We start from the raw sequence: 27,865 nt of genomic DNA, 5'->3' as shown, positions 1-27,865 counted from the left end.
ACGACAGCCTATAATGCTGACAGCTCTCAGCCACCTGCAAGCAACACCTTGCTCAAGACCCAGGGAGAGAGCTCTCAATTCACTGAGTCAGAAACCCAGGTCTCCAGACACATCCCTGAAGAGAAGAAATAACTAAAACAAAAACTAAATAGCAGCAAAGCAAAGCAGCTGGCATGAGGCTCAGCTGCACGCAGGACCAGCGTCCTCATGATGCCTCACGGTGCTCAGGCGCCTGGGGCAGACGCTCCGAGGGGCGGGTGCTTCAGCAGCACACCTCAAACATCACCAGGTATGAGGGAGGGAAGCTTCCTGTCAGGGGTCCCCAAATTCAGAAAACAAATCAGGAGGTCTGCACGAGGCCTGCTGAGTATCTACAGCAGTCACAGCCTCTTCTCAGATCAGCTGCGTAGGCCTGCCTGCTCAGACAGAAGTTCTCAGAGCACAGAATGCAACAGACCACATGCCAGCATCCTCAGTCATCTGCCTCAGCATCCCAGGCAGCAGGGTCGTCATCTCATCCTCAGGATCCCAGGAAGTAGAGTCCCTGTCCCATCTCCAGTCAACCACCTCAGCATCCCGGGCAGTGGGGTCCCCATCCATCCCCAGCTACCCGTCTCAACATCCCAGGAAGTGTGGTTCCCATCCTGTCCCCAGCCACTTGCCTCAGCATCTCAGGAAGTGGGGTCCCTGTCCTATCCCCAGCCACCCACCTCAGCACCCCAGGGAGTGAGGTCCCCGTCCCATGCTATCAGCACCCTTGCAGGCTTTATCGCTCACCTCTGTGCTCCCAGGTGATCCGGGGCATGGGTGCAAATGCCATCGCTGTCCCAAACACCAGTGCAAGGGCCGTGAGCAGCCCCCTAATGGGGGTGCGCATCTTCATCAGGTAGGGGCAGCCCCAGGGCCTCCAGCCACAAAGGCTCACGCAGCAAGTGGCCAGGCAAGTGTGCTATTGCGGATGCGACTCAGCGCCCCAGGACCAGGGCCAACAGCACAGCCTGGAGCTGGTGAGCAACGTGGTCCCTGAGAATCCACATTTCCCAGTTCTCCAGGTGAGGAGGGGCCGCTCTCACCACCGCAATGTCAAAGCCCCCTTGATACTTCTTTAGGGCCTCAAGAAATGCTGGAAGGAAATGAGAAAGAACAGTCAGGACCCATGGTGGGCGACGACCTGCTTCTCACTGCCCTACAGCCCCTCTGCCTGCCCTGGGTCCCCACCTGGGTCCATCTGCTGAGGAACAGGGAGGGTGGCGGGGGAAAAGAGGGTCTTAGAAGTGGACAGCCTACATGGACACAGGAAGGCGAGGTCAGGTCTTCAGGACCCAGTGCTTCCCACTCCTCCAGCTCCCAGCCCAGAATGCAGGACAGACACATGGAGGGGTCCTAAGCGCGGTGTGGGGCACCTGGCAGACACACATGGCCGCTGGCTGCCCAGCTTCCTTCCTGTGCGGCTGCTGTGTCCAGCTGGTAATGAGATGAAAATGAAGGAACTCGGGTTTCAGTTTCCCTTAGAGACTCTGCCTTTGTAATGCTCAGTAAGAAAACAGCCAGAAAAACGAGAGGCTGCAGAGAGAGCTAAGATGTACATGTGAGTGCACACACATGCATAGATGTTACACCATACAAACACACACGTGAGGCCTCACCATGCAGGAGTGTCTGACCTCTGCCCCAAATGGGACCCTGCTAGCTCTTCTGGTCTTACCTAAAGAAGTCTGTGCCTCACAGAAACGACGGTGACTCACTCTGGTTTGCCCAGTAAGAAGCAGCCCTTAGTAAAACAACAGGCTTAATGCTGCTGAGTGAAACTGTGGGGCTGGCAGTGGGGGAGGTGTGCACAGGCCTTCCGGCCCCATCTCTCATGTCCCCAGCATCCTCTCATGACTGCATGGCTACTGTCCTGGTGTGCCTTTGCTGGGCCCCACAGTCTAACCCGCCACAGGACTGGCCCAAGGGGCTCTAGCACCTTGATCTGGGGCCAGCTGCCCCAGGTTCACTCTGTGAGAATGTCCTGAGCTGGGCACCCAGTGATTGGGCACTTTAACATTATACTTCTGTAAAAAGCTCACTGAAAACAGCAACCTGGGATCCCCGAGTCCCTTGCTCCCGCTTCTATCCAAGAGTCCTATGGGGGTCACGGAACAACCACACCCCTGAGCTCCAGACTCGAGAACCCCACTTCACCCCACCACCTCCACAAGCCACCTTCACACCCCAGCCAGACACAGCTGAAACGGAACCTCACTCTGCTTCCAGACAATTCCTACAGTCCACGTCCCCCACCTAAAAACAGCGCCAGCAGTCAGAGGCCGACGCCATCTACCTCTAACCCCAACCCCATTCCGTAGATGGTGCTGCTGCTCAGCCTCAAATACGTCTGGGGCTTGTCTCCTATCCATCTCCACCATCACTCAGATCTGAGCAATGCTCACCTCTCATCCTGGCCTCTCCTACAGCCTCCTACTCCCTTACTTTGCTTCTGCTCTTGCTTCCGTGGTAGAGATCACTGGCTTCCTGCCCCAGCAACCATGTTCCTGCATTCTCACTAACAAAATCCCAAGGTTACTTGGGTTGGCAGTGTGCCCAGCTCACTACATCTCCCAGCTTCTCTGGTGGCAGTTCTGGCCAAAGAATTGTAAGTGGAATTTATTAGATGGCAATTCCAGGAAAGCTCTTTAAAGGAGGCTGATGCAGCTAGCAATTCCCTCTGTCCTTCCTCCTATTGCTGCCTGGAACTAGAATTTGATGGCTGGAGCTCTGGCAGCCATCCTGTGACCAAGAAGATGAGTCTCATTCTAAGAATGGCCAAGTGGAAACCCACAAGAGCCTGTGAGACCCTGATAACATAATGGAGACTTTGTACTTGCTTTCTGCTATTTGGTAGCAAGTCTATTAAGTCCCAGCCCAGTGAAACCCAATGAACTGATATTGGCTCTATTCAGACTTGCTAATAAAAGCATTAATCTCTTTAAATTACTTGTTTGCAGATTTTTGTTACCAACAAATATCATTCCAAACTAACACAATCTCCCTCCAATCCACTGCTAATGCTGTTATCATAAATCAGGTCATATCATTTCCCCATGTGAAATGTTTCAACACCTTCTCATCACTCAGAATAAGGCCCACATTTTTCATCATGGCCAGCAAGGCCATGGACAACCCTACTCCATCTCCATCCACCTCTCCTCGTCCATGCTCCCCCCACTGCACTGTCCTGGCTGCACCTGAACACACAGGGCTCGGCCCCTCCGCGAGGCTGTGTGACGGCTGTCTCTGCCGACATTTCCAGATGTGTCTGTTCTGAAGTCGCCGGTCTAAATCCCACCGCACAGTCTCATTCATCTTTCTAAGAGGCTTTTCCTCTGTATGACTGATCGGTAGTTAGCAATGGCTCCCAAAAGTTGCTCTGCTTTGAGCTCCCAAACCATTAATGCTTTCTACACAGGCTCCCACTGAAGAAAACTCAAGAAATTATAGGTTCGGGTCTTCTGAATTACAGGCACAATTGCGGTTCCTTGAGGTAATGGTGTCACTTTTTGTCTGTAAAACAGAAGAACCAACTGGCCTGTGAAGTTGTTCTGAGAATTATCTGCCAAATGATTATTTAGCAGATAATCATATTAATATATAATGAATCAATTAGCATCTGCTAACAATAACGTTTATTGCTCTGACAAATACGAATGGAACTCCTGCTCTAACAAAGCAGCCCTGGCCCTGAACCCACACCCTGGCGTAGAGCTGCATGGAAGCAACCAGCCCGGGGTCTGGCACCCAGAAACATCCCACAGCCCTGCAGGGTCCTACTGCCCTTGCTCTTCTTGGTTCTCATAGATGCAGTGACAGACATAGGAAAGGATGGTAACAGTGGTGACAAGCTATAAGCAGTCCCTCAAGAGAAAAGCTCCCATTAAAAACTGTCTACCACTCCTTTTGGACCAATGGTCTCCTGGCATTTTAGGTGTGTGTTCTTTCTCCCCTTCCATGTGACAGACATCATACCGCCAGTGAGAGCCAGAAGTGACAATGTGCCCACCCTGCCCCAGCCCTTCCAGCAGAAGAAAACTGCACACTCAAACAGTGGGAGACATGCTGGCTCCCACACCACCAGAGGAGGAAGAGGAGGAGGAGGAGGCTGGCCTGCAGCAGGCAGGGCCTCAGAGAGGGTTCTAGTCATGCATGCAGCAAGGACACCAGTGGCCTGGTCCAAGTGCTGCAGTCACAGTGCAGTGAAGCCCAATGAACTGACATTGGCTCCTCCAAGGCACACCCGGCCCCAGGTCCCAGCCAAAGCCAAGCCATCCACAGCAAGGACACAGCAGAAGCAACCCCCCCAGGGCGTGTCCCCCAGATGGGCAAAGGTCCACCGACGCTAAAGAAACGGCGATGAGCTGCCATGGATGGGAGAAGGTGCTCTGAAGACAGATGCAGAGCCTGCAAAGATAAAACCTGCAGCCACACAGGAAGTGAGTGATGGCAGCCAAGGGGCAGGCGAGTGGACACACAAACCGCTACATACAGACAGGGAATGTTACTCGGCATGAAAAATAAATGAGCTGTTAAGCCACAAAAAGTTCCTCCCTGGAGGAACTTTAAAAGCTTATCATTAAAGTGAAAGAAGCCAGTCTCTAGAAGTACATACTGCATGATTCCGCCTATAGGACACACTGGGAAAGGCAAAACCATGAAGACAGTAGAGAGATCAGTGGTTCCCAGGGGCTGTGTGGAGAGAGGGATGAGGAAGTGGAATACAGCATTTTCAGGGCAGGGAAACTACTCTGGCAAGGATACTACCATGGTGGACACATGTCAGTTCTGCATTTGTCCAAGCCTACAGAACATACACCACCAACTGGCGATCCTAATGTCCGGTACTGGTATGGGGTGATGCGGCACCTGTGCAGGTTCACTGACTGCAGCAAAGGCGCCGCTCTTGAGGGGGCTGTGCATGTGTGGGGAAGGCGCATATGGGAAACCTCTGCACGTTCTTCTCAATTTTTCTAAGAACCTAAAACTGCTCTGAAAAATAAAGTCTATTAAAATCAGTAACAACAAGGAATAGTCTAGGAGTTCCTTGCCAGTTACAAAAGGAGCCTCTGTGAGGGTTCATGGCATGGACACATGAAGGAGGTGAATGCCCACACCAGGGGCTGGGAGCAGAGACGCAAGGCCTACAGGGCCCGGTTCATTTAGGGTCAAATACCAAAGATGCTGGGTCCCTGTTGGAGGGATATGGTTTGCAGAGGATCTAATTCTTACCGAGGTCCCCAACTGCAGTTAGTCCTCTTGGCGTCCCAATAAGCAGGCTGCGGTCAGCCCAGGCTGAGTCCAGAGCCAGGAGAGGATTTCTCTCTTTGGAAACTGGTGTCTAGAACACAGATTTATCTCAACTCTCTCTGGAAACCCAGTGAAATGACTCTAAAAGGATATGAACTTTAAGGGTAAAAATGGAAGAAGGAGGTGACTTGGGAATCTATTCATAGGTAAGTATTAACCAATGGTGTGCTGGCAAGCAGTAACAACAGGGTGGGCGGTGGGGGTGGGGGTGCCCAGCTTGCAGCACACACCGATTTCCATGGTGTAAATGCTGCATTCAAGCTCCCAGCATGATGCTGCTGAGCTGGGGCGAGGTGCAGAGCAGCACCCAGCACACGGTACTGCCACTCGGATACAAGAGGCGAGTAACCACAGCCACACAGATAACAGCAGCATGCACACAATACTAGAAGGGAATGCGTTCTGAGCACTTTACCTTTTAAAATACAATTTGTTTCACTTGAAGTCCATGTATTTAATTTCTAACAGTGGCTGTGCTGACCACCAGCTCTCTCACACACCACCGGTGCTGTTTTGATTTTCAGACCAGAGTTGAGCCAGGGCCTGGAAGAAGTCACAAAGAAACACCATCTGGAAAATGGAAGTAAGAGCTTACAAGTGAAAATGTGATGAAAGAAATGAAAGACTGGAAAGTAAACTAACGAGGTTTTCTAGAAGTTAAATATGTAGCAGCGATGAAAAAACGGTGAACAGACAACTGGAGGACCCATTGAGGAGTCCCACACGGAACTGGCAGGAACTCCGCACAAAACAAGAGGAATAAAGCAGTAATAAAAAGAAAATACCTAGAACAGAAGGACCTGAGCTTTCAGAACGACAGCGCCCAGGAGCACAGTGAATGAAAACCCGCCCACACCAGACACATCATACAGAAATATGAGAATCCTAAGAGATCAAAGGAAGACATGAGGCTCCCAGAAGGAAACAGGCCACAATGAAATTACCTCTGAGTGCCCCACTGGAGGCTGCAAAGCAATGCCTTTGAATCCCAGGGAAGATGACTTCATACCTAGAATTCCTCATCCAGTCAAATTTTCAACCAGCATGAGTATGTGCAGAACACTGCTTCAAACCTACATGTTCTCAAATGTCTTACCTCCCTCAGATTCTTTTTCAGAAAGCTACCGCAGGATTTGCTCCACCAAAACAAGGGAGCTGCTTCCCAGGTCTTCTTTCTTAGAAAGTGAGTCGAGGGGAGGCAGAGAAAGCAGGGGCTGGGGAGCAGGCAGAGGCTCCAATGGGGCGGAGCAGGAGAAGCCAGGATGGGTTACTGATTGCATCTGTGGCTTTGTTCTCAGAAATGCATTTTAAGGCTCTTACAAAGAGTCTGAAGATGAATTAGAACAGATACACAGATGAGAAAATGAAGCAGTTATTAACCCCAGGGGGAGCAAGAGTGACCTATGAATGGAAATGTAACCAGAGTGTACTTACCACTGTGCAGTTGCACAGCCCCCATAAGAAAAATTGCAACTAACTCCGTTGGGGGTCTGGGGGGAAAAGAGGGGAAGGGGAGGGGACAAGAGTCAGAGAACACAATCCTGTCTTCCATCATAATACACCATCTAAGATGGAAAAGTCAAGAAATGTAGGTGTATCTAGTTTGAAGAAATATACCAAATGGCTAAAATAGTTGAAACTCACTGTCTCAGGGCAGCAGGGAAGGGACAAAGGGACAGACAAGCAAGTGCTGCTTCTCTCAAGTTAAATAAGAACCATTTCACTTTATTATTACATGCATTAATTACTTTCATAAAATGAATTAACCTTAAAGAGACATCCATGTTCTGGTTCCTTGCAGCCTGGGGATAGCAGCCCAGTGGATCCAGAAGCAGAAGACAGAAACCCCTGAAGGTAGGCTCCCAAGGACGGGAAGAGTGAGCTGCCTCTATGCAGAGCCTGGGTCCCGAGAGTGGCCACATTTGGGGGCTCAAACACGTTGTAAAAATAGGATTATTGTTCCCCACAAAGCCGAGTGCTGGGCAGTGGCACCGGATTTAATGCAGAATGCCGGCTCCTAGTGTGGCCAGTGCCCCCACTCCACCCCACCCCTCCCAGGCTGCCTCGCAGCCTTGGTGCCTGCTGTTCCCCCTTCCAGACTGTTCTTCCCCCAGGAGCTGCTGGCGGCTGGCTCCATCCCACAGTCACTTCTCCTCCCCTGACCCCCACACTCCCCACCCCGCCTTGCTCTACTGTTTTCACAGCACTTGGCCTAAGGACCTGAAAATGCCTCCCTGACTTAGCTGGGGCAGAGCAGGAGACACACAAACATCCCAGTGAGAAGACCGGGGCCAGACCTGGAGGGGACGAAGGAAAGCTGCCAAGAGCCGAAAGTCCCACAAAACAAAATTGCCAGTGAAGAGACATTTAAAACAAATCTTGCCATAGTATCCACAACCAAACCCAGGGATGGCTAAGCCATTCCTGAACGAATGAATGTGCCCGAGAGAAGGTTTTCCAGAAACGTCAGCAGGTGCCCCAGTGGAAGCCAGCAGGTTCTGTCTCCTGGGTGGCTTTAAACAGTTACAAAGGACTGTTAGGACTGGGGTCATTTATGTGGTTACTCAAACTGGTTATGTTGGAAGGAAAAAACCTTTTTCTTTTCCAGGCGCTGCCATGTAGGCGCTCAGCAGGGCATGGACACACCCACCTGGCTCCCAGAAGCTGCCCTGACAACAATGACTGACACCAGGCTCCCTGGCATGGATTTCTATCCAGGTCTGCAGCGTATTGACCTCATCAACAGACACCAGATTCTCAAGGGCCTAGATCAGACCCAGCTGCTTTTCTCAAATGGCCTTTAAAACAATCCACATGAGTAGCCAAAGGTCAGGATAGAAGGTCCACACCACACACTCCTCCTCCTGGGGAGGGGGAGGGGCTGAGCATTTTCTTTGTGACATTGGAGGGGTTTGATTTTTTTCCTTTTTCAGCAAAATGCATTGTTTCATATAATTTAGAAACTGCTTTAAGCAAAGCACACACCACACTCACACAGATCTGCCAGCCCCGCGAGTTCTTTCACAACAGTGGCTCCATAATCACTGATGGGTGTTACATTAAAGACCTCACTCTAAATTGTTAAATTAAAACAAAAAGAGAAAAAGCCCATTTTGCTGGCTTTCTTCACCATTTCTGAGAAGCAATGGCATCCTGCTGGGAGCTGAGCCGTATGCATGTGCATTTTGCCCTGACAGTGTGAAATTGCTGCCCTTCCCATTCAGAAAGAACGACTTGACACAGAAGCCCATTAGAAAGACAGGGTTATGAAATGTCACTCCCATTACTTACATGTAATTGGGGCTGTTCATGAGGGTGCACGAGCCCACTTTAAATGTCAGCAGAATGGAACTCCGAGGGGGCTCTGAGCCCCACACTCCTGCCTGTCTGTACTTGTCAGATGGCAGCTCTCCCACCCCCAGGGGACTTCAAATCAAGGGAGGAGGTCACAGCAGAGAAAATGGGAGTACCCAGCAACCACTGTGCATATGTCTGTGTGGGTGTACATATATGGGGATGTTTATACATCTGTGTGTATGCATCTGTTCATGTGCATGCATGTGCATCTGTATTTCTGCATGTGTGTACGTGAACACACAGAGATATGTGCACCTATCCATGTTTGTAATTTGTATACATCTGTACAGTTGTGTTATCTACATGTGTATGTCTGCGTGTCTGCACATGCATACATATACACATCTGTGTATGTGCATCTGCATCTGCTTGAATCTCTGCATGTGTACATACACATGCATGTGCGGACATACACATGTACACCTGTGTGTGCATGTGCATCTGCTTGATCTCTGCATATGTACACATATGTGTAGCACTGGCATCTGTGTATGTGGGTGCATAATGTATGTGTGCACCTGTGCATGTTTGTGTACACATATCTGTATGTTTATGCATACACATGTGTGTATGTGTGCACAGCAATATGCACACATACATGCATCTGTGTATGCAGACATGTATGTGTGCATCTGTGCATGTGTCACCATTGCAGCACACACATTCTGACCTAATGTTGCATCTTAGATGTGAATAGTGACTGCTGCCAAGTGCCCTGTAAGGCAAAAAACATGGACCAAAAAGCCGTCTGGGGACTGTCCAACCACCCATGTCTCGGCTCCTTCCTGGGATCAGCTGTCTGGCAGCTAGGGTGGATTACAGAAGGGACACCCGTCACTACCACACAGAAGGTGTCAGTGCTTCTGCCAGCAACAGGATGTAACACTGGCATTAAAATGCCCTGGCTGGTGTCCCAGGGAAACTGAAAAAGGATCTCTAGTGACAGCTGTGGACTGGCCAATCTAACATAGGCAGTCATTACCTGGACCCCTGAGCTCACTGAAAACACTGCTGGGGAGGCATGTTCTGGCTTATTTCTTATCTCAGGGGTTTGCCCAGATAGGGCAGGTAAAGCTTAGAGCCTCTCCAGGCCCTGCAACGAGGACAGTGGAGGACAAGCACTTACCACATCTTCCCCCCCAGCTGGAAGCAGGCAGCCAAGTGCTAAGGAACAGAAGACACCACTGCCCTCCCCAACCATGCCCTGCCAGTGCCTAGCCACCTAGCATCCCTACCTTGGGACATCCTCTGCCCCCAGAAACCCCTCTCCCACCTCCAGTTAGGGTGCTGATGTCACCACCTTGCAAACTGAGGATAAAAATGGCCTTATCCCATTAGGAATCAGGAATGGGTTTCAGGACCTGTTCAGGTCACGAGCATAACAAACAGCTTATTGTTCCAACTTCAGTTTTCCTAGAATTTAAAGTGGATCCCTGGAGACCAGCGCTTCAGCTCTGCAGGGACATGCTTAGCCCTGGACCTGTGTTGGACTGGACACACCCAGCAGGGCAGCTGCCAGGTCCGGTCCACTTCATCCTCAAGCCACATCCCTGCAGGGGCAAGCAAGCCACAGCCAGAATGTCTCAGACATGCTCTAACCTCACCTACTTCCCAAAGCCCTGGGTGCAGCATGTACAGAACGGGAAACCCAGGAAGAGAGGGCGGTGGGAGTGAAGGACACACCTATCAGCAATGACGGCAGGGCAAGTGCTATGAGGATGCATACCGAGTGGCAGCAGGAAGAGGGCCCTTCAGAGGAAGAGTGGGGACCCCTCTAAGCAGCAGTCGCCATGGCAGAGATGCAGACTGTCATGCCACTTGTGCAACATCACTCTACTCTTCTGACTTGGATACAGACAATACTGTCTTCTCTGGAGGGTGTGTGGTGTGCGCATGCGTCCTTGGGCCCAAACAGGTTAGCGCTAGCAAAAATAAAATCATCATCTTCCACTGACCTAATGTTGACCTGTTGCCACCTCCAGGGGAGCCAACCATCTCCCTACTGGACCTGGCTCCAGGGGAAACTGTGGGGTTGTACTGGGAAGTGGTTGTCCAGCCCCTCAGGGAGGACTGTGTTCACCCTCCAGCACCAAAGGGATGCCTGGGGTCATGTCTTTCAAAGGTGATACTATGGTCTGAATGTCTGTATTACCCCTAAATTCAGATGTTGAAATCCTAACCATCAATGTGATGGTTTCTGGAGAGGGGGCCTTTGGGAGGTGACTGGGTCAGGAGGGCGGAGTCTTCATGAATGGGATTAGTGTCCCATCAGTGTACACTCTGAGTCCCAGAGAGCCCCCCTCGCCCCTCAACCATGTGAGAAGATGCTGTCTATAAACCAGGAGGAGGGCCTTCACCAGACACCAAATCTGCTAGCACCTTGATCTTGGACTTCCGAGCCTCCAGAATGGAGAAATAAATGTCTGTTTTTATGTCACCCAGTCTATGACATTTTCTTTGTGCAGCCTGAGCTGACTGAGACAGTGACAGTTCAGGGGCCACTGGCACCCAGCAGAGCTCAGCACCAGATATAACACAGCCGGAAGAGATGCTTCAGAATGCCAAAGGTCACCATTTACACTGCTGGAGCCTTTGATATGACACTAAAACTGGTGCTTTAGTCCCCAGAGCTTGGCCTGCAAGGAGGGCAAAATTACATAAAAGTTACTATATAGAAGGGTTTTGCTTTAAGTGGACTTTATTTGTATTCTTAATTTTCCACCTATCTTATAAAACTTTCCTACCTTCAGAAATACCTCCGCCAGGCACGGTGGCTCATGTCTGTAATCCCAGCACTTTGGGAGGCCGAGGTGGGCGAATCACAAGGTCGAGTTTGAGACCAGCCTGGCCAACATGGTGAAACCCCGTCTCTACTAAAAATACCAAAAATTAGCTGGGCATGGTGGTGGGCACCTGTAATCCCAGCTACTTGGAAGGATGAGGCAAGAGAATCGCTTGTACCTGTGAGGCGGAGGTTGCAGTGAGCTGAGATCATGCCATTGCACTCCAGCCTGGGAGACAGTGCAAGACTCTGTCTCAAATACATAAACAAATAAATAAATAAAAATAAAATAAAATATAACTCCAAGGGTGCTTAACTCCACAAAACAAATGTAAATTAAAATAAAATACCCATTTATTGTCCACAAAGCAGGCTGAAATTTCAAAGTCTGCTGCTAGCCAGTGCTGGGAAGGTGTGGGGTTAAGGACTTCTGGGGGCAATTCTGAGCTATCCAGATGTCTGCACACACTGACCCCCTGGCAAATCCTGGGCAGCAATCCTGTGGACAAACTCTGTGTGCACAGCTGCAGGCCTGCAAAACGACGTGTGGGAGGACCACCCTGCCACGCTGTGACAGTAACATGTGCAACCAGAGGGGATGCTCCTCAATGAGGGGCTGCTTAGCAGGCAGGCCAGGAAGACAACACCGTTCCAGAGACTAACGCCGGTCCACACAGACTGCCTGTGAGCGTAGCACACACCAAAGACAGGTGCAGAGCAACAACACCCCAGGCACAACCCACCTCTGTCAACAGAGGATGCATCAGTGTACACACAAATAACACACACACAGCCATGGACACACATAAACATGCACAAACATCAGACACAGAGTCACAAGAACACACACGAGAACACACAGATGCATACACATGAACGTGGACAGCCAACTGTTAACAGTGGTCACTTCTAAGGAGGAGGAGGAGGAGAACAGCCAGGAAACTCAATTTTTCTTTGTTTTTTAAAAAATGAATCACACTTTTTTATCGCTTCTGTAAAAAGAATTTAATCCATTAAGAGACTATGTTTCATCCATGCTATACTTGTCAGTAGACCAATAATTGAAACCTGCCACATTAATGTGTGGAGCTGTGTGTAATGCAATTTTTCACAGGCTAATCCATTTCTTGGCTTGGGTGACTATTTCTTGCCATACCTTTGACCCTTTTTAATTTACATAAAAAATGAGAAGTGGCTTCTTTTCCCCATATATACTTCATGGTTTTTGTGACAGCAAAGTAAAAATTAACAGAAGGAGCCAGTCCCCCTGGGCTCTCACACTGGAACTCTATTACTACTTAATACAGCACAGAGTAGATAAAATTGTCCCTACTTTCAATTACCTTATAGCTAAAGATTCCAAAATGTTTTTTAATGAAGAGATTAACAAAAAGCAAAACTCAAAGACAAGTGACTTAAGGAAGGAAAAAAACTAACAAAAAATACTTGTAACACAAGTGTCAATTCCTAATAAATAAAGTGATCTAACAAATGTAAGAAAACAGAGCTCCCATCCCAACGGACCAGATAATACATCTAGCCAGTAAGCACAGACAGAGCTGTCACCCTAGCAGAAACGCTGTGCTAATTAAAGCCGCCCTATCTAACTGGCAAGATGTGTTCTCATCACGGTCCCAGGCATAGGAACCATGACCGTCTACGCTGGCAGCAGGACTCTTTAAAAGCCAGCAGAATCAAAAGCCTTGTGGGGCCCATTCATCATACTTGAGTAATATGAAAACGATGAAGAAAATGGGGGTTTCACTTTTGTTTTTACAAATTAAGCTGGTTATTTCTCTCTCCTTTGAAAGTGAAAATGCCTGGCTTGGAATGGACCCAAATCAAGATTAATCACAAAAATGGCCCAAATCTGAGGAGGGTGACCTGGAGAGCCCTCTCATTACACCACACCTTACCAACCACCTCCCTGCACCTTCCAAAAGAAGAAAGCAAGCTTTCTGGTGTGGACGCCAGGGGCCATCAGCCACAGAGCTGCCATAAGCCCAAGACCCAGCAGGAGGAGAAGCCGAGAGAGCAGGGAAGGATATGGGGAGCAGGAGCAGGGACAAGCAGTGGGAGGGCAGGAACAGAGACAGGCCATCCCTGCCGGTGCCCAGCCCCCACCTCCCCACTGCTGAGCCCAAGGGACGGCAGCCAAGTCTGAAGCTTTGCCCCATGGGATACACAGGGACTAAGAGACCAAGCAACCAACCACCTGCCAGACCCAACTGAGGCCTCTACACGTTATCAACTCTGCTCAACTGAAATTACAAATCATGAATAAAGTGGCTTTACCTGTATCTTACGCCTCTTGAAATTTTCCAGTCACTTCTAGAAAGACGTCTTCAGGAATCTTTGCTGTGGAAATAATAGGAAATAAGGCTGTTTAAGCCCTTAAACTGTCCATCCACTTAAACTCAGCAACGTTCCTGGAAATGCACTGAAAACAAATTATTGTGAGTTTTCTAAAACTTCTAGACTTCCTTAAACCCAGGATCTGCCTGGCTTGTACGTGCTGGGGAAGACAGCGCTGGGGCAGACAGGAGGGAGGGGCTGTGCAATCACCCACCCACAAACAGAGGGGAAGTGCAGCCCAGCCCATCACCCGGTGCTGGAGATGAGCCCCAGGACCCGACCAGGTGCATTTTCTTGCACAATAAGTCATTTCAGTTAGCAGAGCCCGTGAAACAAAAACCACCATCTAATTGCCTATTAGCTCCAGATATTTATCCTTTAATATTTATCTTCATAAAGCAAACAAGGAAAAAGCAGAAACACATGTAGCATAATTACAAGAACCAAAGAGCTCTTCATCTTCCTTTATTTTTGGATAGTTGGTTTTCAGCCAAACAGAAGGATGTCCACTGTGGTATGGCAAGATTTTCATAGTGTGGCTGTCACTCCTCTGTAGTGTGGGAGAGCAGCCTCAAGATAGGGACTGCAGGGTGCAGTAACAGCACCAACAATTAGATCAAGAGAATCAGAATCACAAAACCAGAGCCATGTGCAGGACTACAGACATTCAGGAGCCGACCCTGATCCCTCCATGATTCTATTAATACAGGAGCGACATAATTGTTAAACCTCAGAATCAGACTCCAGCATATTCCGTGGTGCAGAGGGTTTCTTTTTTGTTGTTTTCCTTTTGCTTTCAGAGCTTATAAGACCATGGCTTTTTTTTTTGAAGCCAGCTGGGAAGGAGGCGGCTCTCCCTGGAAACCCAGGTTTAAAGCCCCCATCCCTCCCACCCAGGCCCCTCACCGGACAGCTTCCTCCTCTACAGATGCCCTGCACACGCCTCTCCAGGGAGCAGGACCTTAAACACGGCCATTCAGGCACACAACGTCCAGTCCCCTAACCCCTGGGAGCCGACACATCCTCTGAACCCGGAGCAGGCACCTGGAGTTAGCAAAGGAGCCACCAGGACAGGGATCAGAAACAATCACAATTCATCAGGCCCCACCACAGCGAAGCTTCCAGAGGCTGATTCTAGGGTCTTCTCTCCAGCAGCGGATAGCTCTTACAGCCAATTTTATAAGCAAAAGTATGTTCACAGGAGCGGCTATGAGAATCCTGGAAAAGGCCGCATCTATCCAGGACCTAACACCGATATTTCCTGTTGAAACTCCCAGGGCAGGGCTGGGCATTTGGACACAACTGCTGGACAAGCAAAGAGGGAACCCCACACTGCTGTGGGCACCTGCAAAGTGTCATATCACTTGTTCCCACGAGGCTTTCCTGTCACACAGGAGAGAGAGGGGACAGTGGCTACCTGAGGACTGTGCCAGAAACAGTTCAAGGCAAAAAAAAAAGGCAGGGATTTATACATAAATAAGAGGTTTAGGTAAATAATGTGAACATCAAGGATTTTAAAATGAAAAGCTTCTATTTTCTAGAAATGAAATAAGTCTTTTTCACTTGAATAAAAAAGACTCAGAACTGCTCCTCCTGTGGTTTATGACACGTATCATATTCATGGTAATTTTATAGCGTCCAACAACAAATGTCAGCAGGTCTGGGGTCTAATCTCAACAGCCTCCAACAACTCCACCTGAACACTGGCATCCCTGTGCCCTGCTTCCCAGCTGGGGTTCATAGCTAGCCTCCAAAAACAGCTGCCAGCCCCAAGATTCCTAAATGGGAACATCCTTCCTTCCTTAGTGAACTGCCCATACCCCGGCCCCACATTGCTTTCACTCTACACGAACACAGTTTGCTGCTTCTTCCTCAGCATGAAACCCCCCAGTTATTAGTTACCCTGCTGAAGAATGCAAACTCACACTTCTCATGTAATTACTCATCCTGCTGTTTCAATTCGCACCTCCACACTCCTGACAGCACAGGTAAAAAGAATCCAATGGCCCATTCACCAAAAAGCGATAAAATTAATCAGAAGAGAGAAAAGCATTTCCCTCTCATGGCCTTCACACCCTCTCTTGGTGCACCCCCAATACTGAAGGAGAGTGTGGGGCTCCAACACCCAGCTATTTAGTGGCCGCTGATGGCAGCAGCCAGAGAGCCACAGGTAGCGCCTTCATCTGGCCTCCATCCTGCAGACATGACCTCGCCTTCCGGGCGTCCTCCCTAAGCCGGGACCAGGTGTTCTTCAGCACACAGACAAGACACAGGTGGGTTGAAGCAAGAGCAAGGGGCTCTACAATCAGAGGAAGCTGGGTTCCAGTCCTACCTTCCCCAAGCTGTATGTTCCTGGGGGAAGTTACTGAGCCTCTCTGAGCCTCTGTTTCCTCACAAAAAAGTGGGCATACTAATAGTGGCTGTCTCATTTAGGTGTTATAAGGATCCATTATTAATCATAGTTAATGCTTCCTGTGCTTTCCTAGGTGTCTGATGCTGTTTAAGCACTAAGAAGCTTTAACTATCATTCTTACCACCTGTGAAATGAAGCCAGTTACTCATGCCCAGCAAAGACCGAGAGATACAGTAAGCAGGGTACAGCTGTTCGCACATCAAACGTCCCCTACTGCCAGGGACTGGGGGCTCCACCAGCCTCCTCCTGCACACACAAGGGATCAGGGCTTGCTCAGGTCCAAAGATGCCCGCATGGACTCCTGGGAGCAGAGCTTAGGAACACTGACAGGCAGCACTGCTGTGGCTGTGGACAGGGAGGGGGGTGTGAGCCTCTTCTGCTCAATCTCTTCATCCTGGTCCAGAAGCAGGTAAGGAAGTTCCGGGGGCAAAGAGCAATGGGGGACCCTCCACTGAAATTGTTAATCCAGCACACACCCCGACTGAGTGGGCATGCATATTACAACACAATGCCACTACACTCTGCTGAGCAGGGCAGCTGATTAAGGCTGGCTACAAAGTGCACAGGGAGGGCCTGGAGGACATGTTCCCATGCCCTGTGGGCCAACATCTCCCAAAAAGCTATTTCCAGAACCTCTGACCCTGCAGTTCTCTACCAAGAATGCAATGTGGATATACCCCATGTGTGCGAGATGACTGGTACAAGGCTATTCAACAGGTAAACTCCAAAGACACCCAGAAGTCCATCAGTGTGTGTGTGTGTGTGTGTGTGTGTGTGTGTGTGTGTGTGTACATGGGTGCACACAGATATAGCACAGAACTTTTTGTATACAAATTATGGTACATTCCAGAGGATGGAACATTATGCAACTGTTAAAAAGCATAACGCTGCAATTGTATGTAAGGGCACTCCAGATCCACTGATCAGTAAAACTAGGGTTCCCAAAAACGTGTGTGGTATGTTCCCATCTGTGCAGGCACACGGTGTATGGCCATGTGTGCGTGTGTGAATGGGTGTACACACAGGTTCATCGGAAGGATAATTCCAAAGATCACAATTTAATCAAGAACCTGCTGGCAGGGGATGCCTATGAAGAGAATTTGATCTGTGAAAGGAGTGTGCTTTATTTTTCACGATTTGGATTCTTTAGAACTATTCAAATTCTTTCCTTAAGCACGTGGCTTCTAACTAAAATATTTTAAGTCTGATATCAAAAGTAAAATACAGTTAACTATAGAAAATTTGAAAAATTCAAGAAAGGCAAGAGAACACATTCCTACGTATCTCTAAAAAGGTTATACAGGTTGTAACACTGATTAAAATAAGACCCCAGCACGGTGTCTTCTGTACTAACTTTAAGAGGAAGATTTCACCAGAATGGAAATTTTCAAGAACATCAGACAGACATGACATACGTTTCTGGTCTGACTGGCATTTTGTTGGAATTCCTCATTCTAAGAAACTCTGACTCATTTATTCAGCACTCACTTCTGGAGGGCGTGGGGTGAAGGTGTGAGTCAGACGAAGACTGTTGACTCCCAGTCCCTGGTCTTTGGCTTGGGGAGGGCAGGCCACAGCAACCGCACAGGTGGGCAGGTGTTGCAGGGGCCTGCTGGCTCTGTAACATAGAAGGTGGGACCTGAAGTCCAAGAAACGGGCTGGAGCCTGCGGGCTGCTGGAGGGGGAGAGCCCATGTGCGTCGCATCCTGGTCCTGTGTATTTCTGCCCCACCACACGTGCGCACCCCCGCGCTGTTTCTTATATGGTGCCCTCAGTAGCCTGTCCCGGCTGTGCAGTATTACATAATCAAATATGATAATGTGAGACATTCATATCCTTTCCAATTGTAATTCCACTTACAATTCATTTTTCTTTAACCACCAGCATTACCTGGACAAGAACCTTTTCTGTCGGGAACATTCACGGTGATGTTACAGAAGTCTGGGCACCACACAGAGGGTACTGGGAGATGGTCTCAGGGGAGATCCTGTGGCTCCATCATGTCTGTCTGCTGTTGATGAAATTTCCATCTTGATGAAACCTCTTAGTAACGTTAGTACAGAAGACACAAGTGCTGGGATCTTACTTTAATAGTCGTTATAACCTGTATAACCTTTTTAGAGACTGCCAGCAATGTGTTATTGTCTTGCCTTTCTTGAACAGAGGTTCAGGGCTTCTACTGATCACACTGACAGGTTTGCTTCCTTTGTACCGGGAAGGGAAAGAATCACACATAATTTGAATGATTTATTTTCATTTGACTCTCTTCTAAAATTTCCAGTCAGTTGAGCTGAAATCATTTTTGCAAAGTAATACAGTCTTTGCTATAAAACACAAGTCACCTAGCTCAAACATTTTTTATGCTTCTTTCAAGCCTATTAGAAACCTTAATTGCTTATTAATTTCTCCCCCAACTGTGGAGGAAGTATATTGTGGTGGCTGCAGTACCAGCTGCAAGGCCAACCTGCCTGGTTTCTGGTTTAGATTCCCATGATGCCACGTCCCAGTTGTGTGACCTAGAATAGGCCTCTGCCCCTTCCTATTCCTCAGCTACTGCCTCAGCACCTCCCCTCCCTCAGCTACTCCCTCAGCACCTCCCTTCCCTCCACTACTCCCTCAGCACCTCCCTTCCCTCCACTACTCCCTTAGCACCTCCTCTCCCTCAGCTACTCCCTCAGCACCTCCCCTCCCTCCACTACTCCCTCAGCACCTCCCTTCCCTCCACTACTCTCTCAGCACCTCCCCTCCCTTCACTACTCTCTCAGCACCTCCTCTCCCTCAACTACTCCCTCAGCACCTCCCTTCCCTCCACTACTCTCTCATCACCTCCCCTCCCTCAGCTACTCCCTCAGCACCTCCCTTCCCTCCACTACTCTCTCAGCACCTCCCCTCCCTTCACTACTCTCTCAGCACCTCCCCTCACTCAGCTACTCCCTCAGCACCTCCATTCCCTCCACTACTCCCTCAGCACCTCCCTTCCCTCTACTACTCTCTCAGCACCTCCCCTCCCTCAGCTACTCCCTCAGCACCTCCCCTCCCTCCACTACTCTCTCAGCACCTCCCCTCCCTTTACTACTCTCTGAGCACCTCCCCTCCCTCAGCTACTCCATCAGCACCTCCCCTCCCTCAGCTACTCCCTCAGCACCTCCCCTCCCTCAGCTACTCCCTCAGTACCTCCCCTCCCTTTACCACTCTCTCAGCACCTCCCCTCCCTCGGCTACTCCCTCAGCACCTCCCTTCCCTCCACTACTCCCTCAGCACCTCCCTTCCCTCCGCTACTCCCTCAGCACCTCCCTTCCCTCTGCTACTCCCTCAGCACCTCCCCTCCCTCAGCTACTCCCTCAGCACCTCCCTTCCCTCCGCTACTCCCTCAGCACCTCTCTTCCCTCCGCTACTTCCTCAGCACCTCCCCTCCCTCCGCTACTCTCTCAGCACCTCCCTACCCTCAGCTACTCCCTCAGCACCTCTCCTCCCTCCGCTACTCTCTCAGCACCTCCCCTCCCTTCACTACTCTCTCAGCACCTCCCCTCCCTCAGCTACTCCTTCAGCACCTCCCTTCCCTCCACTACTCCCTCAGCACCTCCCTTCCCTCCGCTACTCCCTCAGCACCTCCCCTCCCTCCGCTACTCTCTCAGCACCTCCCCTCCCTCCGCTACTCTCTCAGCACCTCCCCTCCCTCCGCTACTCTCTCAGCACCTCCCTTCCCTCCACTACTCTCTCAGCACCTCCCTTCCCTCCACTACTCTCTCAGCACCTCCCTTTCCTCCACTACTCTCTCAGCACCTCCCTTTCCTCCGCTACTCCCTCAGCACCTCCACTACTCCCTCAGCACCTCTACTCCCTTAGGTACTCCCTCAGCATCTCCCCTCTCTCAGCACCTCCTTTCCTTCCTCTACTCCCTCAGCACCTCCCCTCCCTCAGCTACTCCCTCAGCACCTCCTCTCCCTCAGCTACTCTCTCAGCACCTCCCCTTTCTCAGCTACTCCCTCAGTAGTTCACCTTCCCCGGCTACTCCCCCAGCATCTCTCCTCCCTCCACTACTCCCTCAGCTCCTCCTCCCCTCAGCTACTTCCCTGGGAGAGGACAGGAGACAGTCCTACCACCAGAGACGAAACTGCACAAATAAGGGCTTGTAAGGCAAGGATGTTAAACACAATATTACAAACAAGCAACAAACTGGCACTATGCCCATAATAGCGGCCCAAACCACGATGGTTCAACTCTGCGATTTATGCCTAAACCTAAAGTTTCTTTCTAAAGCCCATGACCACCACATCAGCTTTTACTGCTAACCTCAGCTCAATGAGCCTGAAATGATTTAAATCCAAGATGCTTCCATCCCCTGACTCCAAATTCCTTCAAGCCCCTTTCTTCAGAACCCTGCCCCCTTAATTCCTGAGTGTTTCCTTTCTCTGATCAGGAACCTTCTCAAACCCTTCTAATCACCTTCCTCGCCGGGTGCTGCCTGGCTTTGGGCCCCTGGCACCCTCTTCCTGTCCTCTCCCCACCTTGCCCAATGTCCCCTGCTTCCCTCACACTCATGGTTCATACCACCACCCCTCCTGTAAGGCCTCCACCTGGCTCCCGCTACCTGTAAGGGAATGACCACAGTCTAAGAGCCCCATCTTCTTAAAGGCCTTGTGCTCCAGGCCCCCGTTCCCCCTACACCCAGCTGTCATGCGTATTTCTTACAAGGCAGCTTGCATCGTACTATTCTCTTGCTCCAAAGCCCCCTGTTTCTCTCCAGGACTTGTAGAGTCAGGTCCCAGCCCCCAATCTAGAGCCCTAAAAGGAAGCCCTACAACTCGATATATGTGCCTTTTCCACTCTTTCTGTGGAACATCGAGAATACACCACCTATCTTGTGCTAGCCCCCCAGATATTCCGATTTAGCAGCTCCCAAGTGAGGCCAGGGTCTGTCTGGTTTCAGAGCAGCCCATGTGACCAGCAGCCAGGACTGAGAACCGGCCTGCACCTGCCAGATTTTCTGCCCTTCCCAGTGTCACCCAAGCCGTGCCGCCTCTGCCAGGTATGTCCCCAGTCCACCCCCAACACCCACCCACTGAAATCCTGGCTGTCCACTGTGGCTCAGCTCGAAGGCCAGGGCAACCTCAGGCCTGCCCTCTGGGAACAGATGCCTCCCCTCAGCTGGTCTTCACTCACGGAAAATGTAAGCAGGAAGAATAACAAACATCCGCCACAAGGCAAAGGTGAGAAGGCGACTGTTCTACTGGATTCGGCAAGGGTCAGGCTGTGAGTCACCTTGAAGTGCACATGGCCCTAACAGCGGGGAAGGGGCGGCCCCTGCCTCCCAAGTCCACAGCTCCCTGGCGGCCTCCTCACTAACCGTCAGAGCTGAGACCTGACTGAATCCCAGTGTTCGAGAGGCCTGGGCAAGGACAACCTACAAGCCTGTTGCCTCGACATCGGGGGCAGGAATCCCAAAAGCTCAACCCTGTGTCCCCACCCGCTGTTCATTCACCCCCCTCCCCCGGCATGCCCCCCTGGAGACAGGTTTTACGGCACTGCTGGGAGGAGAAAAAACGGGCTCAGAAAAATGCAACAATCATCTAGAACCACTGAGAGAGCTGAGACGCCCTCCCTTCCGGGTCCTGCAGTGACCCTAGGACCATGATTGGTGCAGTGCTCTCCAGCTGTGCTGAGGCTCCACCTGCCCTGGGCCAGCACCTTCCTCCTCCAGGGACACCAGGGCAGAAACAGGTCCTTCAGAAACAATGGCTCCTTCTCCTTGCCATCTGCCAGCGGTGAAGACATTGCAGAATCTGCCGGAACCATCTGGAACCCTGAGCTGGTTCAGGACTATGGGTGGACTGGGGAGGTGCCTGGCACCCAGAGGCATCCTGGTCCCCACCAAGTGTCCACAGGGAGAGCACATGCAGTTTCTCCAGGGGACTGGACCTCCTCCAGGCCAGGATCCTCCTCCCCTGCTGCCCCCTGACTCAGCCCAGCTGCAAAGGCGACAGAGGTCTCCCTGCTCTGCCACGGTGCAGGCCCAAAAGCCTCAGGACGGGCCCCAGTCCAAGTGGGAATTTCTTTTTTAAGTCTCAAAACCACCAAATGCCACTGTCCTTGCTTTCATCTTTAGTGATTCCTTAAATATATATACTACAATTACAAAGTTAGGCTAGCATGACCACAGCTCATAACCAGAATAGAGTCAGCGGAGTCCTGAGTCACCAGGAGGCTCTCCCTCACGATCCAGGCCTCCTCCCCAGGACATGGCTTTTGCCAGCCTTAGCTCCAGCGTGGCAAACCCACCAGAGAACCCCAAGCTCCAGCCAGAGCTCTGCAAAGGCCCCAGCTTTGCCTCACTCCTGGCGGGAAACAACAGGAAGCTCGCCATTTCATCATCTGGGGCTGTCTGTTCCCATCTCAAGGTCAGAGTTTAAGGTACTGACCTCAGTATCAGAGGAAGCAACTTCAACTAAGCTCATTATTTTGAGACTCTGCTACTTCTTAACCATATTCAAACCAAGCCAACTCACTTCCCATCAACAGTGGACCAAGTGGTCACTATGGGCAGGTGACCAGTGTCACGAAAGTGCTAAAAAATAGACAACGTGACAACCACAACACCAGGCTATGACGGTAAGAAGCAAACACTGCAAGCCACACCTGCTCCCTGCAAAGACCTAAGCCTGTCCCCAGTGAGTTCTTCCCTCGCCACTAAGACAATTACTACCCATGGGGATGGCCAGAATTTCAATCAATATCTATTTCCGAATCACCAAATGACCCTCTCGCTGAATGTCATGAGTCCAGTATTGGGTCAGAGGTTGATTCACTCTTCTCTAATGAATTATAATCAATCCCCAAGTTCAGCTCACTAAATCCGTCCTCCCTTGCAGTGCAAGGGAACTGATATTTCTTCTCCTCTCTTTCAGATGCTCCAGTCCAAGTGAGGCAGCTCCTCAATTCCCTTCCTGGGGAGTCAGAAGCGGGGGGAAGCCTAAAATGACACAGCCAGTCACTCAGGTCCATCCAACCCCAAATTGCCGTTGATGCTGGAAGAGGGTCAAATGCATATGGACTAAGGAGGCAATGTGACCCCAGTGTGATGCTTGTATCAGAAAACCACAGCCCCTGCCTCTTTGAGACATCCGGGACCTGGTGGGTGACCTCTGCTGTCCTCTCAGTGTGAACAGAGCCCAAGTAGGAATTCCCCACTGAGGTAATCAAGTGAGGTAATTCAAGTGAATTTCAGGATTCACTCTGCAGCCTCCGAATAGGAACAGACCTCACCTGCACTGCTAACAGGAACCTGGTCCTATTCACCTGGAAGCCCCTCTCCACCCCCAGGTCAGCAGCACCTGCAAGTGGAATTTAGCTGGGCTGACTTCAAAGCGCCAAAGCCTAAGAGTCTCCAGCCCCGCAGAGCCCCATGCTAGTGTCTGTCCTTCCCGCAGAAAGCCAGTTCCACTGCATGTGGGGGTTCTCATTTTCCGAGCAGTGTGTCACCTTCCACATGATTCAGAATGTGTGCAACGTGGTGGGTCACACATGGGGAGGAGAGCTGGTGAGTCATCGTCACTCACTGTCCCCCACACAGTCATCTTCAGGTCTGAGAGCTCCAGCGGAGGGGCTACCTGGCCATTGCTCTGTCTCTTGTAGGGCCCAGGAAGGAGGTGTATTTCCCCCAGGGATGCACTCACCACTAGAGTGGAAGGCCCGCCTGGCTCTGAGGGGTGGACCTGGCTCTGAGGGGTGGGCTCTGCTCTGTAGGCGTGGATGGCTTAGGGCTGACCTAAGACGTTGGCTGCAACCCCCAGGCCCTTCTCACCGGCATGTGTCACTGAGGGCATGCTGCTGTCCGTCTGACCACAGCTGACCTGTTATGGAGGGATACAGCCCCCACATTGAACAATTTCCTGGGCAGGCTCTTCCCAACCCTCTCAGTGGTCACAAGTTCAGGACCACCACCAGCCACCAGCTCTAGCCGGCCCCTGCCAAGGCCCATGCAGCTTCTTTCTGGGCCTCACATTCAGTGCTGCCCAGCAGTGCCCAAACATAGTCCCTGCAGGGAACCTGAACCGGAGGGACGAGGGTAAGACCCGTACGACCTGCTGAGAGCCCAGTGCCACGCCCCAGCCACCGGAGAGGGTGCCAGGCGGGCAGCAGAGGGGAGGCACACATCCTCCATCGCAGCCTGCATGAATCTCAGGGCTACAGACATCCAGTTGCAGGAACTCAGAAGCACAAGAAACCAGCCCCTTCATCACAGGCAGGACGAGAGTGAGGCACAGGCACGGAATCTGCTCAAGGTCACGTGGCGCAGGCCAGCTCCCAGCCACTCTGCACATGGCCTGGCCCACCACCTCAAGACAGTGCTTTCTCCTGCACTGGGGCAATGGCCCCCAGCCCCGCCTACAGGACCATGGAGCACACCCATCTCCTGAGGCAGGGTGACAGATGCCCCCCAGAACAGCAAAAAAACAGATCTCAGTGTGGGCTGGCCATGGGAAAGTACGCAAGCAAGCAGCCACTGCGTCCCCATCACCACCTTGTCAGCAGTCAGCACAAGGCTTCTCTGGGGCTCTGCCCACTGGGTCCCTCAGCACCCCTGGACCCTGCCAACCACACCGCTGCAGCTCTGCGTGACTGCTCCAGAGGTCCAGAAGACACAGAAGATGGACATGGGTCTCTGGAGGGGGTCTCCCCTTCCACACTCACTCCTGGCCTTAGGTCACAGGCCCACTAAACAATGGGTCCAATAGTGTGGAGTCAATCAGGGCCCCAGCTCCTTCCCCAAATGCAGGTCACCCATGGGGCAGCCTGAGCACGGGCACTGGAAAGAAGTGGCACGTGGCCTGGCTCTCATATCCTCCCTGCCCAGCCAGTCCTCCCCAGCCCAGCCCCAGGAGCTATACCACGCCGGCCGCCATCTCGGCTCACTCTGGATACCAGGAAGCCTCTAATCTTAGCTTCACCCAAAGCAGACAACATCTAGGGGAGCATCTACATCCCCAACAGGGTGAGCGCCTTCTTGGGGTCAGGAGAGGGAGCTGTGAAGATGGTAATTCAGGTCACCCAGCAACAATGCGGTCAAGACCAGCAACAGTGGCAGGCGCCGGTAGGGGCGGCAGCTGCTGTCTCCTGAGCATATCACACCCCAGGCAGGTGCCAGCTTCTTACAGGAACCCTTCCCGCTGCTCTAGGAGCTAGGACCTATTACTGTCACCATCTCTCTTTTGCAGATAAGAAGGCAAGGTTTGGAAACTTCCAGAAGCTGTATCAGCACTGGCGGGTAGGGGGCAGTGTCTGACACCAAAGGTCTGGAAAGCAAAGTTCCCCACCCCGCATCAAAGACAAACCCAGGTGGATCAAAGCCAGTTCCTAAGCACACCTGGGCTGAGCTGCTCGTTCAAATCCGGTTCTTAACAGAATCTCAAGTTCACCTCAAGCTAGGAGCCTGGTGGGCACTTCAGGAAGAGCAGGTTCCTGGGCCCCAGCCGGGTCACAGTGGCCAAGGGACGTACCCGGCCTCTGGAAGCCCAGGAAGTAGGCTGTTCCAGAGAAGTGCATGCTGCTAACAGGTCATTCCAGAGCGTGTGGTGCAATAATTTTTTGCTAGCTTTAAAAAGAAGCACAACAATTAAGCAGTTCACAAACTGAAGTCCACGTGGTGGATGAGAAGTGGTCAGTTACATGCTCAGAAGAATGCAGGTGTGGGTTTCTGTTTGGGGTCAAGCTGTGTCAAAGAGCGGCACTCTGAAAATGCAAATAACAAGAAAATCTCATTAGAAACTCTGTAAACCTGTACCAAAGCCTCCAAAGTGCCTGCTTAACCCTGATGGGCAGCCCTGTGGGTAGGAGCAGTCACAATCCTGGCTGAGGACGACAGGCCTCAGGGTGGGATGGCAAGTCATGCCCAAAGCATCTGCAGATGACAGAAAGTTCTGGAAATATTTCACACAGGGAACGGAATTACTAGACAGTCCGAACATACACCACAAAACTTCAGAACTAGGGCTGGGCACGGTGGTTCACACCTGTAATCCCATCATTTTGGAAGGCCGATGTGTCTGGATCGCCTGAGGACGGGAGTTTGAGACCAGCCTGACCAACATGGAGAAACCCTGTCTCTACTAAAAATACAAAATTAGCCAGGCATGGAGGTGCATGCCTGTAATCCCAGCTACTCTGGAGGCTGAGGGCAGAGAATCACTTGAACCTGAGAGGCAGAGGCTGTGTGAGCCGAGATTGTGCCATTGCACTCAAGCCTGGGCAACAAGAACAAAACTCTGTCTCAAAAAAAAAAAAAAAAAATTCAGAACTAGGAGGAAGTTTTCAGGAATACTCTCCCACTTGCAGGCCAGAAACTCAAAGCATCTGCCCCTGCTCCCCAGCAGCTGAAGAGTAAACCCTCCAGACAGCAACCCCCATCACACACACCATGTCAAAGGGCCTGGACCGCGCTTACTGGGTGAGTTAGATGCCCTTCAAGCTTCAGTGGGAGACAAGTGACTGACTGCCTCTTTAGGGGTGGCTACTGTCCAGATGCAAAACCCACCCAGGACAGGAGCCTGCACAGGGGCAGCAGCCAGGCTGGGAGGATGAACAGTCCACATCTTCCCAGCCACAGTCACTGGGGAGGCGGAAACCGGCCTCTGATGTCTGCAGTCTAGCAGGCATATTTCCGGGGCCTCAGCAACCTCACAAGCTCAGAGGGATGCCCTGCCCAGGGATGTTTATCTCCATGTGCCCTAAAAGTCTGTCATCCAAATATGCGCCATCAGATAGGCCAGGCGTGGTGGCTCACAGCTGCAATCCCAGCACTTCGGGAGGCCGAGGAGGGCAGATGACCTGAGGTCAAGAGGTCAAGATTGGGGTTTAGTAGAGAAACCTCGTCTCTACTAAAAATACAAAAATTAGCTGGGGGTGGTGGCGGGCACCTATAATCTCAGCGACAGGGTGACGGTAGTCTCAGCTACAGGGATGCTGAGACAGGAGAATCGCCTGAACCTGGGAGGCAGAGTTTGCAGTGAGTGAAGGTTGCACCACTGCAACCCAGCCTGGGAGACAGAGTGAGACTCCATCTGGGGCTAGGGGGGGAACAAAAAACAAATATCGACCCATCAGAAACAGGTTAAATTAATAATAGTACTATAGCATGCTACACAGGGAGTACAATCCACGCCTATCGATGTTTACTGACAAGTACAGATAAACATTCTATTAAATGCAAAGTGGAAAAGATAAAACAGCACTTAAGAGCAAGCTTACTCATGTAAAAAAAAAAAACCAGTCATGAAAGGCCACACCCAGGAAATGGCCTGGCCAGCACGTTCCCGGCTCACTCCCAGGCTGACTCCTCACCCTGGCGGCTCCTGCACCTGTTCCCGCGGGTGAGCCAGCCAGCAAGGGCACACCCAGGGCTGGCTAGAACACCACCCACGAACGCAGGCAGAGCCACCTCCAGGAGAAGGGACACCAAAATGCCAGAACTAATTCTGGGAGGTGGAATTTTAGGGGCATTTTAAATACCTTCTTTGAACTTTCCTGTATCTGAAATTTTTTTACTGGAGGCATTTTTCAGTATTGTTCTCACAAACAACTATATTGTTTCGAAACAACAGCAATTTCCCCAGATTCTCTCT

At 51.0% G+C, this 27,865-nt stretch overlaps 1 protein-coding gene across 11 annotated transcripts in view; it reads right to left on the bottom strand.

Annotated features, from left to right (window-relative positions):
* Positions 1-27,865, bottom strand: part of SEMA4D (semaphorin 4D) — a 127,045-nt gene that overhangs the window by 38,473 nt on the left and 60,707 nt on the right. For 2 of the 11 annotated variants that reach the window (XM_017528455.2, XM_017528460.2), the window contains 2 exons: positions 13,775-13,837; positions 778-1,123 (listed from right to left, as the gene is read on the bottom strand). In XM_017528455.2, the coding sequence (XP_017383944.1) occupies positions 778-883 (106 nt within the window). In that variant the 5' untranslated portion in view covers positions 884-1,123; positions 13,775-13,837. Of the gene's footprint in view, positions 1-777; positions 1,124-5,262; positions 5,372-5,755; positions 5,911-6,774; positions 6,804-7,107; positions 7,343-13,774; positions 14,012-27,865 lie in introns of those variants that run through there. The other 9 variants (XM_017528465.2, XM_037738448.1, XM_017528457.2 and 6 more) reach the window with 8 other exon arrangements.

This window comes from Cebus imitator, unplaced genomic scaffold (genome assembly GCF_001604975.1).
Source record: "Cebus imitator isolate Cc_AM_T3 unplaced genomic scaffold, Cebus_imitator-1.0 Scaffold53, whole genome shotgun sequence".
Lineage (NCBI taxonomy): Eukaryota > Metazoa > Chordata > Mammalia > Primates > Cebidae > Cebus > Cebus imitator.
Note: the sequence above shows the minus strand (reverse complement) of the source record. Positions and strands in the feature narration are given on the sequence as shown.